The following is an 18,697-nucleotide window of genomic DNA, read 5'->3' as shown; positions in this document are numbered from 1 at the left end:
ACTCCTGTTTTTGCAACATATAACTGGTAACTATGCTGTTTGTCTATTCGTAAGTACTTCATACTTGCTCAACTTGTACTATTTGATATCTATATTATTTTGAATAATTTTTCTATATTTATTTGTTAACTATTAAAATTTGTAATTGTTTTGTTCAAGAAATTGTTGTATTTGCATAGTGGTTTGCACAGTTTCAGGTTAATGGTGGGATGAAATTATGCTGTCTTCAGTTGGTTATGTCTTGTATCTCATGTTTTGCACCTAATCAATGTCATTGTTTTGGGAATGTCGTACACTAAGAATGTATCATGGAAACAAATCACAGCTTATGATAGATAGATAGATAGATAGATAGATAGATAGATAGATAGATACTTTATTAATCCCAATGGGAAATTCACATTCTTCAGCAGCAGCATACTGATACAATAAATAATATTAAATTAAAGAATGATAATAATACAGGTGAAAAAAAAAAAAAAAACAGACAATAACTTTGTATAATGTTAAATGTTAACGTTTACCCCCCCTGGTGGAATTAAAGAGTCGCATAGTTTGGGGGAGGAACGATCTCCTCAATCTGTCAGTGGAGCAGGACAGTGACAGCAGTCTGTCGCTGAAGCTGCTCTTCTGTCTGGAGATGACATTATTTAGTGGATGCAGTGGATTCTCCATAATTGATAGGAGCCTGCTGAGCGCCCTTCGCTCTGCCACAGATGTTAAACTGTCCAGCTCCATGCCAACAATAGAGCCTGCCTTCCTCACCAGTTTGTCCAGGCGTGAGGCATCTTTCCTCTTAATGCTGCCTCCCCAGCACACCACTGCGTAGAAGAGGGCGCTCGCCACAACTGTTTGATAGAACATCTGCAGCATCTTATTGCAGATGTTGAAGGAAGCCAGCCTTCTAAGGAAGTATAACCGGCTTTGTGCTTTCTTGCACAGCGCATCAGTATTGGCAGTCCAGTCTAATTTATCATCCAGCTGCACTCCCAGATATTTATAGGTCTGCACCATCTGCACACAGTCACCTTTGATGATCACTGGGTCTATGAGGGGTCTGGGCCTCCTAAAATCCACCACCAGCTCCTTGGTTTTGCTGGTGTTCAGGTGTAGGTGGTTTGAGTCGGACCATTTAACAAAGTCATTGATTAGGTCCCTATACTCCTCCTCCAGCCCATTCCTGATACAGCCCACGATAGCAGTGTCATCAGCGAACTTTTGCACATGGCAGGACTCCGAGTTGTATTGGAAGTCCGATGTATATAGGCTGAACAGGACCGGAGAAAGTACAGTCCCTTGTGGCGCTCCTGTGTTGCTGACCACAATGTCAGACGTGCAGTTCCCAAGACGCACATACTGAGGTCTGTCTTTAAGATAGTCCACGATCCATGCCACTAGGTATGAATCTAATCCCATCTCTGTCAGCTTGTCCCTAAGGAGCAGAGTTTTAAATTCACAATTATTTTGAATCTTGTATATATCATTCATACATATGTTAAGACTATATCCATCCATCCATCCATTTTCCAACCCACTGAATCCAAACACAGGGTCACAGGGGTCTGCTGGAGCCAATCCCAGCTAACACAGGGCACAAGGCAGGAACCAATCCTGAGCAGGGTGCCAACCCACCGCAGAACACACACAAACACACCCACACACCAAGCACACACTAGGGCCAATTTGGAATCGCCAATCCACCTAACCTGCATGTCTTTGGACTCTGGGAGGAAACCTAAGCGCCCGGAGGAAACCCATGCAGACACGGGGAGAACATGCAAACTCCACGCAGGGAGGACCTGGAAAGCAAACCCGGGTCTCCTAACTGCGAGGCTGCAGCGCTACCACTGCGCCACCGTGCCGCCTGTTAAGACTATATTCTACTATGAAACATCTGTTGTAATATTTGACACTATACTGTTTGCTCTTCATAATATTTTATGTTGTTTCACACATGTGCATCTGAAGATCACATCTCCTGGCTCATTCTTTTTAAGTAATACCACTCTGGGACAAGAGGAGGCGCTGTCACTAATAATAATGTCTCTTTCTGTCCCCACAGCTCAGAGATGATGCCCAATGATGGCAATTAAATCTGCCCCTTCTTGTCAGAGGGCTATATATTTGAGATACTCACAGCAGGTGGAGTGTCATTGTGTAACATTGTGTACTGACACTTGACAGAAATGGAGTTCCAATCCAAATCCAAAAGGCAAGACAGTGCGAGATTGCTGAAATGAGCCTACAGTTTGTTCTGTAGTCTTATTTTGGCATGGAACTTATTAATATTCTTCTGCTTTGTTTACATAAAACAAATTGAAGAATGACTCATCATATAACTTTTTATGCTCTTTCAAATAAGACTACTTGTGTTCTTTGCATGTTTATTTTTGTATAAATGCATTTTGTTTATATTAAGGTGTTTCAGATCTGTATCTTAATAATAATAATAATAATAATAATCATCATCATCATCATAAATTTATTTATATAGCACCTTTCCCATTCTCAAGGCACATATGACATTGCCTGTGACGTTATCCAAAGATTTTTATTGTTGAATATTCATCTGACCAAGAAATAAAGAACTATGTTTTCTCCTGCTCTCTGAAAGTGATATGCTTCATTTTTAATGTATACTTTAGTATATCTTTCCATGTGTAATTCCACTTTTCAGATCTACAGTTTTGTTTACTTTAATGAACTGTCTTGTTTGACATACCCTGCAATTTAACACTGTAACTTGACTTATAATAAGTAACATTTGTTGCAATTTTCTTAAGAAAAAGAATGAAACCTAATTTGTTAAACATAATTGTCCATTTTTTCCTACTTCCACATTTCTCAAAAATGAGATATAGTATGTTTTAAGTAATATGTATGAGTCTGGGTCCACATGCCCTCAGTTTAGGGCAGTTAGATATACCTGTATGCATCAATTATGTGATGGTAGGGGTAGGAAAATAAGAAAAAAGCACACTGTATTACTTTGACTGACTCAGAGAATTAAACCTGTTTGGTGTTGAGCACAGAGAGACTGTGCAGGGGCCTAATAGCATATTTTAAATCCTCAAAGGCACAGATAAATTAGAGACAGAGGTTTGGAGCATATGCTAATAAAGCGCATTTCCACACCCACAACAAGACAAACCACCCCAATTGGGACCCAAGTGCAGCCGGTTGATATTGGAACAGTGTGAAATTTTCTATGGTGGCTGGAGTGTAAATTCTGCCACCAACCCCAATATTCTCCCTGAAAGTTGGAGGACCTGCTTGTAGAGCTAGATGCAGATTAATGTCATACCCAGGATGGAGCAATTGCAGGTTAAGGGCCTTGCTCAAGTGCCCAACTGAGTAGAGTCACTTCTGGCATTTATGGGATTTGAACTGGCAACCTTCCAAGCCTCAGAGCCACCATTCCACCCCAGATAAAATAGATCCAGCAACACTCTTTTGACTTAAGGGTGAATCACATACTCAAGGAAATCAGTGGAAATGCATTTAAAACTGAAGCCAGGGAGCACTTCTTTACGTAAAGAGTTGTGGGACTCTGAAACTAACTACTGAGACATGTAGTCGAACCAGTAGCCTTGACAACCTTCAAGAAGAATCTAGATGAGATATTGGGACAGCTTGGGACATCAATAGGCTTGATGAACTGAATGGTCTCCTCTCTTTGTCAAATTTCTTATGTTCTTATTTAGCATGGAGTCTTTGCACCTTTTTAAAAGAGCTTTATTTAAATATTTTCTAGTATTTGTTTGATGATATTTTCTCTGTAAAATAAAAATTGATGATTGATTGAGTTTATTAACTATATAACTTAATTTGTAAAACATAAGTAAAAGGATTAATTTGAAAATAAAAAAATCTCCATTTGAAATAAGAACTGGAAACAGTTTTGTATTTTACACAGGTAGAGGGGAGACTTTAAACAACTAGGGCTATTTAAAAGTTAAGGATAGGATGAGAACATTCTATAGCAATCGTAGTATAACTCAAACTGTTATAAGCATGAAGCATGCCCTACTAATGGAGAAAGCACCCCTGTGAGGGTTGGGTCTATTGTATAGGCACACAACCAAAAGAACTGCAAAAAGGAATGAACAATAGACTAGAAGTCCCCAGGTTGGTAGAAGGCAAAAAGGTATATCTGAATCTGGGGCCTACTAATAGTCCCTAGACCATTATATAGGAGTTGGGGCCCAAGTGTCAGTTACACCTAAGGCTGTCAAAGGGAATTCTGGGAAGAAGGTTCAATGATTTTGATATGATGTGACTGAATCCAAAAGTAGATCTAGTGACTGCCTGGATGTGATCCCTTGTGTTACTACTCCCTGCCAGGGACTCACTGGTTGTGAAGTTTGTTAGATGAGCAGAGGGAGGGACATCAGTTAAGGTTTAGAAGTAGAGGCAGAGATGTAGAAGTGACAATGATGGTGCTTTATTGTGTCATGCTATTGGCTAGGAGGTTAAAGAGGGACACACCTGTATAAGAATGTCTAGAGAGGCTGTTGGTATTATTGTTTTCTATTTCTTTTGTACTTTGATTGTCCCCTTTCCTTACTTGCATGTTGAATTTTTAATATTGTCTGATAAAATAAACAAATTCTAAATTTCTTTGTGTCATTTTTGGTTTGGAGATGTTATGACAGCGCCACATATTTTACACATTAACATAATTCATCTGACAAGGCTGCTATAGACATACCCACTATATGGAAGAATGGTAGAGCTGTACTGTATTATGCCATGTGGAGAATCTATATATATAATTCACTAAGCCGCCGACAAGTAGCCACCCATGGAAAGCACGCCGGAAGGGGCGTGGATTCACTAAGCCGCCGACAAGTAAGACGCCCATGGCGCACGCAGGAAGGAGCCACGCCCACCAACTCTAAGACCATTGGATACGATGACAACTCGCAGAGCCACGGCCACCAACTCGGACGCAACGACTCGGAAAAAACGCCGTCATTTATGTTCGTCTGTGCAACAGTACACATGCACCTCTGAGCCACATTGACTTTTCGGTTACGACACACGACCGCGTGCACCATAGCAAACTGTTTTACACGCTACATACAGCAATTCGCATCCGTGACAAACATGCGTCTTCTTAGATGGTCCTGCAGGAACACGGAAAACGTTTCCCCGCCCACCAACACTCCTTATTCCCCGACCGGCGTCCACCGCATCCGCGACAAACATGCGTCTTCTTAGATGGTCCTGCAGGAACACGGAAGACGTTTCCCCGCCCACCAACACTCCTTTTTCCCCGGCCCACGTCTACCCTCGCTCTCTAGGCATTCACACTGCCTGCTCATGTGCCCAGATGCAAAAACTCACTGACCACCCAGTTAGTCCCTTTCGTCTGTGCTAGGAGTCCACATGCACCTCTGAGCCATGTTGACTTTTCATTATTCTTTTCGGTTACGACACCCGATCGCGTCCACCATCGAAAACCATGGGAAAGGAACAACGAAGCCCCACCCAGAAATGCTACCCCTCCTCCCACGTGATCAGGAACGCACCTCAGAGCACTGCCCGCCAACTCGAACAGGTCATCAAACACATACTCACTTTGGTCTTTGCTGCTGTCCAAATCCAGCTGTGAGCCACGTTGACTGTTCTTTTGCCCTCCATGGCTACCGCTTCAAATGTATTTCATGGAAACAACACTTCTTTCAATGTTATAGAAATTCCTGCATCAGGTAACTGTTTGTTTCTATCAGTCGGGTTTTTTTGGAAAAATGTCATTGACGGAACTGTTGCTCTCAAACTTCGCAACATGGCTGTTGGCTTTGTTTGCCAACATTGGGATAACTTTGGCGACGTGGTGTCCGTTGTTGTTAGTCACAGAGGCATTGTTATACAGTCTGCTCAACAATACCCTGACTACATGAATATGTCCGGAGTCTATGGTGGCAAGGCAGAAATTGTGGCAATGTCCCAAATCCTTCCAGCTACTATCAGCATTTACTTCCAAGAACGTCCTCATGACTCTCCTCAAGTTTACAATCCGGCCCAGCGTCTCTCCATATCCCTGCTCTTTAGCGGTCCTTTGGATCATGGGCATTACGAGGTTCTCATGCCTCTCAGATACACACGTGATAACCTTCTGGTGACATCTTTTGATGCTGTCGGTATGTGCACACAGGGTGCACGCCCACTTGCTCGCCACACTAATGTGACGTCACCTGCCCACTCTTCTCTTCCTGAAAAACATTTTAAGACACACTCCCCTGAACACACGCATTCCACACAGGACTTTCAATGCACCTTTTGTTCCAAAAGCTTCCTAGTGCAGAGATATCTGAGCGCACATTTAAAAAAACACAACACTAAACGAATTATGCAATGTGAACATTGTCAACAATGCTTCAAAACAACTCGCGCTCTCAAGAAACACTTACAAACTCATTCCACTCTCACCTTCAATTGCACATTTTGTAACGAGGACTTCACAGGTGAGATGGATCTCCACAACCATATGCAGATCCATTTAACACAAAGATTTGTATGCAAAATTTGCGACAAACACTTTAACGCACGCAGATACCTTACTAACCATCTCAAAACACATTTTCTGATGAATTCTTTTCTGTGTCAACACTGCTCCAAAACCTTCACGCGCCAGAAATCTCTCAAAGCTCATTTAAACACCCACTTCACTGAACAAAAGCATTCCAAACAGATCTTTCAATGCACGATTTGTTCAAAAACGTTCCGAGTGCAGAGATATCTCAACATGCATTTAAAAACACCCAGGCAAACAACACTGAATAATCAATAGCTGCAACTACTTTGCCTCCCCCAACTCCTCACCTGAGTCGGTTTCGTCTGTGTTCAGCAGTGTTTCCCAAACTTGGTCCTGGTGAACCCCTGTGGATGCAGGGTTTTGTTCCAACCGGATTCCTAATCATTAATGCCGGTGAAACTCATCCGGGATAAGTCGGTTTTTCAAACGCAGCCGTGTAGCACATTAGTCTAGCAGGATGTAATAATCCGAGATGAATGCGCGCCCCCGCGCTGAGTGAAAAGCCAATGTATATTGAGTCTAGAAAACATGATCAGCAAGTCTTTGATAGGCTGCAACAAAATGATGAAAGAACGGGCGCATTTTTTTCACACAAGCTGGGTGGGTGGGTGTTAGTTAGTTAATTAGTTACTCGAAGGATTTCAAGATTTAATATGTACAAGCGGTAACACTGCAAAAGCAGCCCAAACCAGAAAAGACGGCCGACAAAAAGTGGCCGACAAATTAATCGCGTGTGCATTGTACTTACTGAAAGCAGCGTTACAGATTTTGCAAATGTTCATTTTTTTCCCCTCTGCTTAAAAAACATTAAAAAAGTGGCGTGATTATGCGGCGCATACTATGCCGCGGGTTAGTATGCAGCGTGTAAAACAGTTTGTTTGTCGCGGATAATTTGCCTTTTACTTTAACACAAAGATAATTTCCTGTTAGATTTGCCTTTGCGATGACAATTAATAAGGCACAGGGCCAAACTTTCAAAAAGATATGCATGTATCTGCAAAAACCAGTGTTCAGTCACGGACAGTTGTATGTTGCTCTCTCCAGAGTTCCATCTTTTCGTTCACTTACTGGTATGTCTGCAGGAACACGTGCATCGAGCGAGCGAGCGACACACACATACTGGCGTGCGAGAGAGAGCGCTGGACACAAGAATAATAATACTTCATTACATTGATATACCGGTGTTTTCAGTATTCAAAGCGCTATCCACACAGGGAGGAACCGGGAAGCGAACCCAAAATCTTCCACAATCTCCTTACTGCAAAGCAGCAACACTACCACTGCGCTACAAGGCAGAGAAGGCAGTTAAAGAATGCACCGGGCTGGATTTTGTTTTCACTTCTGTTTGGACAACTGTGTCGTTCAGGAAGTGTTCACCCATCAATACATAATTATGCGGCGTATGCTACACCGCGGGTTGGCTAGCGGGTCATACGCTCGCAGTGATTTCGCCTCTGCCCTTTGTACACAACCCCCCTCGCTACTACCGTGGTCGGGTGACTTGGTGGATTATATATAGAAAAGCAGCCAAAACCGCAAAGAACAATGAAAAGTCTACGTGACTCACAGGTGCATGTGGACTGTGCAAAGAGGAAAACGACTCAGGTGACAAGTTGGGGGTGGGCACATGAGCAGGCAGTGCATACTGAACGAGAAATCAGCAGACTAGCATGACGGAGGGGGCGGAATGGGCGTCCTTCTCCTCTCCTCCCGTTCCGCCCTCCGCACCCGAGCGCCGTCCACCCCGATCCCTCGCTCTGGGAGGAGAAGGCGCGATGGTGGTCCGGCAGTTTTCAGTCACAGACAATTGTATGTTGGTTCATTCTGTGCATTGTTACAATGTTACTTTTCTTGGTGATTTATTACATTACCGATTTTTCAAATGTTAATTTTCTGTGCTTAAAAATCATTAAAAAAGCGGCCTGATTATGCTGCGTATGGTACGCCGCGGGGTCGCTAGTACAAACTAATGCATGATAAACCTTTATTAGTGCTACAAAAAAAGTTATATGAGCTGGTCCTTCGTTCCAAGCATTTTCCCAGCTGATGACATTATTTAATGTCTAATCATTAAGTATCACATATATTTTAACTACTTAAATGACAATTATTTTCTAATAATTACATGACCTTCTAATTAATTCCTTCTACTAGCTAAATCAGAGATAAAAATTATGCCCCAGTAAAAAAGTGTAAAAAAGAAGTTTGTATGTATCCAACTCAGCTTTTTGTTAAAGGCAATGGACTGACTTGGCTAAACAGATATAATTTTTATTACTTTCGGCACATAGTAAGAACACACAAATTCTTGTATTTTGGGGCCCTCTATGGCTTTATATTTTCTTTCCAAACTGAACGAAAAACTACATCTGCTTTAACTAGATAAATATGCTGTAATTTCCTTGTTTTGAATGAATTTATTTCCTTTGAATCTAGATAGTCAATCTTTGAAGGCATTTATATATTTGAAATTAATAATTAAAATACTGACTCAGGCGCCGCCGCGAGTGGCAGGTTTTCCAGCAGCTCCGTGTATGACTTGATCTTTTTACCTTTTTTCTGTATTTTTCTCTATTTCACTGTCAACTCCTACCACTTTCTTTTATGTGGACTAGTTCACTGGACACTTCAGCCTCACTACAAACCAAGAGTGAGGGAGCTACCTACAACCACACACTCATTCAGGAAGTGGTCCCCTGAGGCAGAACAGGCTCTGAGAGAATGCTTTGGAAGTATGGACTGGGATATCCTGCAGGGGTACAGAAGAACATGAGAACATTGAGGAGGTTGTTGACTGCACTACTGATTACATTAACTTCTATATGGACATTGTAGTTCCAGTAAGAACAGTACGCTGCTATGCTAACAACAAGCCATGGATTACAAGTGACATCAAGGGCTTTTTGAACCAGAAGAAAAGGGCTTTTAAAGGCGGTGATCAGCATGAGCTCAAGCGCATGCAGAAGGAACTCCGAGTCCAGCTCAGGGCAGTGAAGGAGCAGTACAGGAGAAAGCTGGAGCAGAAGTTTCAGAACAACAGCATGAAGGAAGTGTGGGATGGGATGAAGATCATCACTGGCTGCAGCTCAAAGCGGGGTGCCACCATCAAGAGAGATGTGGAGAGAGCAAACTAGATGAACAACTTTTTTAACAGGTTTGACCACCCTAATCCACTCTCACCTCAGAGTACTGCACCCTCCAACTATCCTTCTGCTGATACCAGCATAGGAGAGAGTTTCCCCCAACCCACAATTACAACAGCGCAGGTGAGCAGAGAGTTGAGGAGACTTCGTGCCAGCAAAGCAGCATATCCAGATGGAGTATCACCACGACTGCTGAAGGCCTGTGCGTTGGAGCTGGGGAGTCCTCTACAGTGCATCTTCAACCTGAGCCTGGAACAGGGGAGAGTCCTGAGGCTTTGGAAAACATCTTGTATCACCCCCGTCCCAAAGATATCACGTCCTAGTGAGCTGAACGACTTCCGGCCTGTCGCTCTGACGTCACATGTGATGAAGACCATGGAGCGGCTGCTGCTTCACCACCTAAGGCCACAGGTTCAACATGCCCTCGACCCTCTGCAGTTTGCATACCAGGAGAACGTGGGAGCGGAGGATGCCATCATCTACATGCTACACCGATCCCTCTCCCACTTGGACAGAGGCAGTGGTGCTGTAAGAATTATGGTTTCTAGACTTCTCTAGCGCCTTCAACACAATCCAACCTATGCTCCTTAGGGACAAGCTGACAGAGATGGGAGTAGATTCATACCTGGTGGCATGGATCATGGACTATCTTACAGACAGACCTCAGTATGTGCGTCTTGGGAACTGCAGGTCTGACATTGTGGTCAGCAACACAGGAGCGCCGCAGGGATTTGTACTTTCTCCGGTCCTGTTCAGCCTATATACATCGGACTTCCAATACAACTCGGAGTCCTGCCACGTGCAAAAGTTCGCTGACGACACTGCTATCGTGGGCTGCATCAGGAATGGGCAGGAAGAGGAGAATTGGAACTTAATCAAAGACTTTGTTAAATGGTGCGACTCAAACCACCAGCAAAACCAAGGAGCTGGTGGTGGATTTTAGGAGGACCAGGCCCCTCATGGACCCCGTGATCATCAGAGGTGACTGTGTGCAGAGGGTGAAAACCTATAAATACCTGGGAGTGCAGCTGGATGATAAATTGGACTAGACTGCCAATACTGATGCTCTGTGTAAAAAAGGACAGAGCTGACTATATTTCCTTAGAAGGCTGGCGTCCTTCAACATCTGCAATAAGATGCTGCAGATGTTCTATCAGACGGTTGTGGTGAGCGCCCTCTTCTATGTGGTGGTGTGCTGGGGAAGCAGCATAAAGAAGAGGGATGCCTAACACTGGACAAACTGGTGAGGAAGGCAGGCTCTATTGTAGGTACAGAGCTGGACAGTTTGACATCTGTGGCAGAGAGACGAGCGCTGAGCAGGCTCCTATCAATTATGGAGAATCCACTACATCCACTAAACAGTATCATCTCCAGAAAGAGGAGCAGCTTCAGCGACAGACTGCTGTCACTGTCCTGCTTAACTGACAGACTGAGGAGATCATTCCTCCCCCACACTATGCAACTCTTCAATTCAACCCGGGGGGGTAAACGCTAAAATTATACAAAGTTATTGTCTGTCTGTATACCTGCATTGTTATCAGCATTGTTATCACTGTTTAATTTAATATTGTTCTTTATCAGTATGCTGCTGCTAGAGTATGTGAATTTCCCCTTGGGATTAATAAAGTATCTATCTATCTATCTATCTATCTATCTATCTATCTATCTATCTATCTATCTATCTATCTATCTATCTATCTATCTATCTATCTATCTATCTATCTATCTATCTATCTATCTATCTATCTATCTATCTATCTATCTATCTATCTATCTATCCATCCTGATCTTGATTGTAAGATTGTAATATGTATGTTCATTGTCTACCAAAGGAGTTATGGTAAGGGCACACAAATACGGAATCCAATAAAAGCTTTTATTTGTCACTCTTTTTTACTTTAAACAGAATAAATACTAGGTAGAATCATAAAAAAATCAAGTGATACAATTATGTTTCTAAATTTTATTTTAAATTTAATTGCAAAATATTCTGTTTTTCTCCATGACATATACAGTATATTTCTGCAAATTTAGATTGGCTATCTTAGGGTGTGTATTAAACAGGTTAATGAAAGAAGCAGAAATTATGCTGACTTTTTAAATATGTAGTGAAACAGTACACAAAATACCTTACCTGGTTGCAGATATTGATATCAACCCCATTCTTTATATAATCTAAGGCCTTTTCCAGGTTTCCAGCCCGGGCAGCTCTCAGGTAACTTGCATTGCTGTCAGACTATGAATAAAAAGAAAAACAAAAGAATCCATCAGTACAATAGTCTTGGTTATGTCCTATTTTGAATTAACTAAAGTATGTAATGAAGGTTTGATCTAATGTATTAAGAATGAACAAACATGGTCATAACATAGATTTACATTTTTATTAAGACATATGTGGGTTTGTTTAGATTTTTTTCTTTACTGGTTCCATGTTTTTAATACAGTATTTACCAACCATTTTCCAAACCCGCTTAATCCTGAGCTGGGTTGCGTGGAACCTGGAGCCTATCCCAGCAAGCAAATGGGGTGCAAGGCAGGAACGATTCCTGGACAGGGAGTCAGTCCATTACAAGGTGAATACGCACACATACAAACACACACACGCACACAAGCATCGGCCAGTTTAGCATGGCCAATGCAGGTAACTTGCTTGTATTTGGACTGTGGGAGGAAACTGCAGCACGTGTGGGAAACCCACAAAAAAACTGGGAGAACATGCCAACTTCACGAAGAAAGGACCTGGCACGTGAACCCTTTACTGCAAGGTGGAAGCACTAACTATGTGCCACCCATACATTGTTTTATACAGTCAAATTAAATAGTTGCCAGCAAAATATGTAACCATTAAAAGGACATTAAGAAAACAAGTCAGATTTTCAATGTGAAGGACAGGTTAAACAAGTTGATAGATTTGGGTGAGATTTATTCAATGAAAGATGCAACAGCTTTGAAACGCTGGAGGCCTATTAAATGATAAAAGAACATCCAAAGTTTGGAAATACAAAGTTTGATTCATTTAAGAATTTTCTTCTAAAAATGCATTGAATATAAATATAGACACGTGGTGGGGATTGCAGCAGTAAAACAGGAAGTGGTTGGAAAGCAGGCAGCTAGGATTGTTGTCAGTAGTGTAGTGTAGCTCATACAATTTGCAATACACTAACTAAAATTGTCTTTTGAATGAACGTAGTCACAAACAAAAACTGAGTTAGTGGATCAAACAGCATCCAGTGCACCACTGCTCCAGCAGATGAAGAAGAAAATGGGAAATGGGTCTTCATTTATCCATTTTCTTTGTCAGCTGCAAATTTTTTTATTTCACTTACAGGTAAAAAGCTTAAATGTGCAAACTAAACCCATTGCTCTATACAACACAGTACGATTCTGCTAAATTATTAAAGTAATTTCAGACACATTGCTTTTCTTTAACATTTAACCTGACTTAGAGCTAATATAAACAGTTTCTCAAGAAAATGCTAAAAACACACAAGAATTTATGTTGTTCATTAACAGGAAAATGAAACTCAAATGCATATTTTTTTATTTAAACATCAAAGCATTTTTTACTTGTAGTTCATGAGCAAGTTATATTTCAAGTGACTTAAGAACGTTTTGAGAATTGAAAGCAATGTCTAATTATCTCGAAAAAATGAATAAAACATTTAATAAACCTTTTCTGGTATTATCTGAAATGACTGATAAAGAAAGACAACTGGCTTCTTACAACCTATTATAAGAAGGACTACTTACGACCTTGCAGTGATATGCAGTATGGTACATGGGTCATAACTGTGGTACTCCAGACTTATTTTCGAATGACTGCTGAGGATGGGGGCTTAAGGGCTGATAATCTGTAATTAAGTAAATGTTACTGAAGTGAAGGTTACATCGTGAATATGTGTGTAGACTTTAACATGTCCAGTTTCACAAAAGACTACTTGAAAATTACCTTCTCACTTAAATACTGTACATGTCTGTATTGTCTACACTGTGCATTACACAGCCTGCGACATGACTTGCACAGTAAAATGCACTTTTCAATTAGATAGATAGATAGATAGATAGATAGATAGATAGATAGATAGATAGATAGATAGATAGATAGATAGATAGATAGATAGATAGATAGATAGATAGATAGATAGATACTTTATTAATCCCAAGGGGAAATTCACAATTAAGAAGGCTACTTGCATGAAGGGATTTAGAAATGCAGTGTAAACGCTTATCTCTGACAAATTAGAAGTGTTTTTACATTTAACTGTTTGTTTGTGATGTACATGTTCTGCCTGGAAATGCTGAACTGTAAATTAAGAACCTTTGCACAAAACTAGGCATCTTTATACTAGAAATACAGCAAAAGAATAACACACAAAAAGCTTTCTATATTGGATAATCTGGGAATGCACATGTCAGCCTATATATAGCTATGCTGATGACACTGTGCTGCCACGCACTCTAGGTTTACCATGAGAAATATCACTACAACAATCAGCATGGTACTGCCCTAAAATGGTGATGCCCAAGTACAATCAAAATGGTGTCGCAGAGAGCATAAAAATGTAAACTTTTGAAAAAAAGTGTCTGTCAAAACACTAATGTCAAAAATGGATTCTTGAGGTAAAAAAGTATACTTAATCCAAACAATTTGCAGAAAACTCTCAAACGATTAATGAAAAGAATCCATCATAACAGCACACACGACTATTATTTTCATAAAACTGTCTATTATAATATTATATGAAGTGACCTGGAGTTACTTGCATGTCACAAAAGGTGACTACAGGAGGGTGTCAACTGAAATGGAATCCAGTAAAAAAGATTTCTGTTCTAACACCCACCTTGACAATGAGATACAATCATGAGAGTAAGAAAGCATGGGCAGGGTACAAACCCATAGTACCCCTTGAGCACTTAAGTAAAGTCAAACAAAAAGCTGGAGAACCCAGCCAAGCCATAGATGGAGGAACCTGATTTATGATGGCCCTAGACCTGACTGACTGTGTGGAGGCTAGGTTGTTGGCAAAGGAAATGAAATTAGAAGGTGGTCTGAAGGAGATTATAGGAATTGTGACTTGGAATATTGGGAATATTAAGGGAAAATTGTGTAAAGTGGTGAGGGTACTGAACAGGATAGTAGATGTGTGCTGCATACAGGAGGTGAGGGGGAAATGTAAAGGTGTGAAAATGCTTAGCGGAAATACTAGAAAGTAAAAGTTTTTTCTGGCAGGGGAGGAGTGATGCCAATGCTAGTGTATTGTATTTGTGTCTGAAAAAGTTGCAGACAAGGTAGTGGAGGATAAAAGACTGAATGAGCGGGTTGTAGTTGTTAAGAGAATTGTTTTTAAACAACTGATAAATATAGGTTCATTGAATGCCTCACAGGTTGACACAATGAAAAAAGGGTGACATCTGGGGTTCCTCTGAAGTAGATGATTGTAATGGGTGATGACTTGAATAAGAATGTTGGAACCAGTGCTAAAGATCCATAAAAGCTATAGCTTTAATACCAGAAATGTTGAGGGATTAGGGGATTCTGCAGTCAAGGATGCATATCACAACACTGTTTGATTGTTGGAGATATTTTAGTCAAAGGCATAAATAAAAGCAAGCGGACATATGAACCAAGGATGAAGTTTTAGAAGCTGAAGAGTGAAAGAATGAGAAGTAAATGTGTTGAAAAGACACAAGAAAACAGAGGAAATACTATACTCAAAGGCAGAAGGTGACAGGGTAATCAATAAAGAAGCAAAGTGAGATGCTATAGAAGCAGTTAGGAGAGAGCAAAAAGCTAATATATTATAGTAAGTTAGCAGCAGACTAAGAAAGGGGAAAAGTAATGGTTCTGTATTGCGAAACGAAGTGCAAAAGAAAGCTAATTGGTGTAAACTGCTTGAAAATGCTGAACGGATAGCAATGGACATAGAACAGAAGAACCAAGCTGTAAGTTTTCTAAAGAGGAAGTCACAATAGCACTGCAAAAGATGTGATATGTAAAGCAGCAGTCCAAAATGGAGTGGTGTTAGAAATATAGAAGGTGGAAGGAAGTACTGGAGTTAAATGATTGATGATTCTAAGCAATATGATTCTGTATGAAGGGAGGATTCCTAAAGATGGGAACAGAAGTGTGTTCATTCTAGTATACAAAGGAAAGGGTGATCCATTTGAGTGTGAGTTATATTAATCAATGAAGCTTTTGGAGCAGGTAATACATGTGAATGATAATGTGGAAAGAGTCAAAAATCACAAGTTAATGAAATACAGATTGGTTTCGTGCCAGGGAAGGTAACAGATGAAATCTTTATTGTCAACCAAATGTTGGAAACTCATTAGATAAAGACAAAAAAGTCACGTAATGCATTTTTAGTTCTGAAGAAGGCATTTTCCACAATAGGTGGTGAGGTGGACACTGAAAAAGTTAGGTGTGTATGGTCAGTGTTGTCAATCAAAGCACTATTGTCAATGTACAAGTTTCCTCGTGGAGTATGAGGAAATTTAATGGCGGTTGGGACACTAGATGGGAATAGTGAAAGTTCCGAGGTGAAGTTGGGGCTGCACCAGAGATCTTTTTCAAGTCATATTGTTTTTTGTGATAGTGAATGAGGTGGTGACAAGAGAAGTGCATGAAGGATTGCCATAGGAGGTATTGAATGCTGATAATCTCAAAAAAAGAAACAGTGAACAAATTACTGCAAAAGAAATTTAGTTTTGAAGCAAAAGGTCTCAAGGTAAATGCAGTTATGACCAAGATGATGATTGGAGGTGAAGAGGCAGGCATGGATGATGTAGGTACACGACCATATGGCATGTGTGGTAGAGGTGATGGATGAAACTCAATCCAAAGCACTGTTTTTATACAGCTTTTTCTTTGTAGAAACTGTGCAAACGGGAACAAAAATGCTGACATAGTAAGTGCAAATATAGCTTTTAAAAATTAAGCTGTTTTTGAGAAAGTAGAGGCATTCTGCTACTTAAGTAACCCAATAAGTGCAGACAGTAGTGTAGGCACAGCAGTGATAGTGGGAGTGACAGGTGCGTGGAAGAGACAAACATTGAAAGGATCCTTTCTTGCATTGAAGTGAAAAGTTTACTAAATAATAATAATAAATAGGGAGCTCTACCCCCTGCTTGCTTCACTTGCACTGGGCGCCCGAAAAGGCATAGGGGTGCTCCTCCATTAGAGAAAGATTATATTTAAAAAGATGGCATAGAAGAGTATGTAGGGCACGGTAAGAAGATGGTTTGTTCCTTAGTTATTATAGATAGAAAATCAGTTATTTCACCACAATTGTCTATTTTAAATACCAATGCAAAATAAAATGTAGTAAAAAATAAAGGTAAAAAAGCAAAACTTAATAAAACATAATAAAAAGTAAATAAAAAAAATAAATAAAATTACATTACTGCCTTGTCAAAAACAATATTATGAATTACTTTATCCTCTAACTTCCATCCATTTTCCAACCCGCTGAATCCGAACACAGGGTCACGGGGGTCTGCTGGAGCCAATCCAAGCAACACAGGGCACAAGGCAGGAACCAATCCCAGGCAGGGTGCCAACCCACCGCAGGACACACACAAACAGCACACACTAGGGCCAATTTATGATCGCCAATCCACCTAACCTGCATGTCTTTGGAAGGAACCAGAGCGCCTGGAGGAAACCCACGCAGGCATGGGGAGAACCAGGAAGTGAACCCAGGTCTCCCAACTGCGAGGCAGCAGCGCTACCCACTGCGCCACCGTGCTGCCATCCTCTAACTTACATTCTATAAATGCTGCTTATTTGCATTTCTGTTTGCATTTTGTTTGGGATATTTTTGAGTCCTTTTGATCATGTTTTTTATTATATGCAGCTATTTTATTGTGTGTTGTTTTGTTTTTTTTTGATGTACTTTATCAGCTCTTGCCGCTCTTTTTCTATCCAATCTAAAATTCGATGTTCTTGAAGAGATAATTTGCTTTTATGTCTTGCCATTATAACCGACTGCGTAGAAGGGCAAGATAGCACTGAGAGTGCCAGGGGGTGGTACAATGAGAGAATTGGGTGATCGGTGTGGAGGGGAGTGGTCAAGGCTGAATAACGCAGATATGATGGAAAATTCTTTTAATAGAGATTTATTTTATTTATAGGTGCCTTTCAAGGCACACAAGGATACCTTACAGACAGAACACACTAATAAAAACAGTCACAATGTAAAATTAATAGAATATTACTGTACAATAAAGCCAGAATAAATACAATAATAAAACTGAATTTAAATTTATCAACTAGAATTTATATCAAATAGAATAAGACAGCTTAAAAAGATGTGTTTTAAGGTGAGATTTAAAGGCTGGAAGAGAGTCAATATTACAGATATGTTTTTTGAGAGAGGCAAGGGGCTGCTCTACTAAAAGCTATAAACCCCATGGAAGTCTAGAAAGCAGGAGGTATAATAAGATTGACAGAGGAAGATGATCTAAGGATATGAGAAGTAATGGAGATGTGAAGAAAATCAGAAAGATAAGAAGGTGCCAGATTAGGAAGGGTCTTATATGTAATAGGCAGAATCATAAAATTAATGTCATATTTAATAGGGAGCCAGTGAAGCTGTTGAAAGACATGAGTAATGTGTTCTATGGAAGGGGTTCTGGTAATAACACGAGCTGCAGCATTCTGAACCAATTGGAGTTTGTAAAGTTGTTTGTGAGGAAGACCAGAAAGGATAGAATTACAATAATCAATACGAGATGTAACCAGAGCATGAACAGTGCTGGTAGCTGAAAGAGATGGATGTAAACGGCTGATATTATGTAGACAGAAATATGCAGACTGAGTAACATTATTAATATGTGCCTCGAATTTTAAGGTACTATTGAGAATGACTCTTAAGATCTTAACCTGGGAGGAAGAAGAGATGAGAGAATTATCAATAGTCAATGAAATATTATTACATTTATCCAAAACAGATTTAGTTCCTACCAAAAGAACCTCTGTTTTATCAAGAAAATTAGCAGACCGCCATGATTT

General features: G+C 40.5%; 1 protein-coding gene across 31 annotated transcripts in view; it reads right to left on the bottom strand.

Moving 5' to 3' along the window:
- The window catches only part of ank3b (ankyrin 3b), a 643,030-nt gene that overhangs the window by 225,399 nt on the left and 398,934 nt on the right, over positions 1-18,697 (bottom strand). For all 31 annotated transcript variants that reach the window (XM_051923878.1, XM_051923871.1, XM_051923889.1 and 28 more), the window contains one exon: positions 11,819-11,920. In XM_051923878.1, coding sequence (XP_051779838.1) covers positions 11,819-11,920 — 102 coding nt within the window. The remainder of the gene's footprint in view (positions 1-11,818; positions 11,921-18,697) is intronic.

The sequence above is a fragment of the Erpetoichthys calabaricus genome, chromosome 2 (genome assembly GCF_900747795.2).
Source record: "Erpetoichthys calabaricus chromosome 2, fErpCal1.3, whole genome shotgun sequence".
NCBI lineage: Eukaryota > Metazoa > Chordata > Cladistia > Polypteriformes > Polypteridae > Erpetoichthys > Erpetoichthys calabaricus.
The sequence above is the reverse complement of the archived record's forward strand: the minus strand, read 5'-3'. Positions and strand labels throughout refer to the sequence as shown.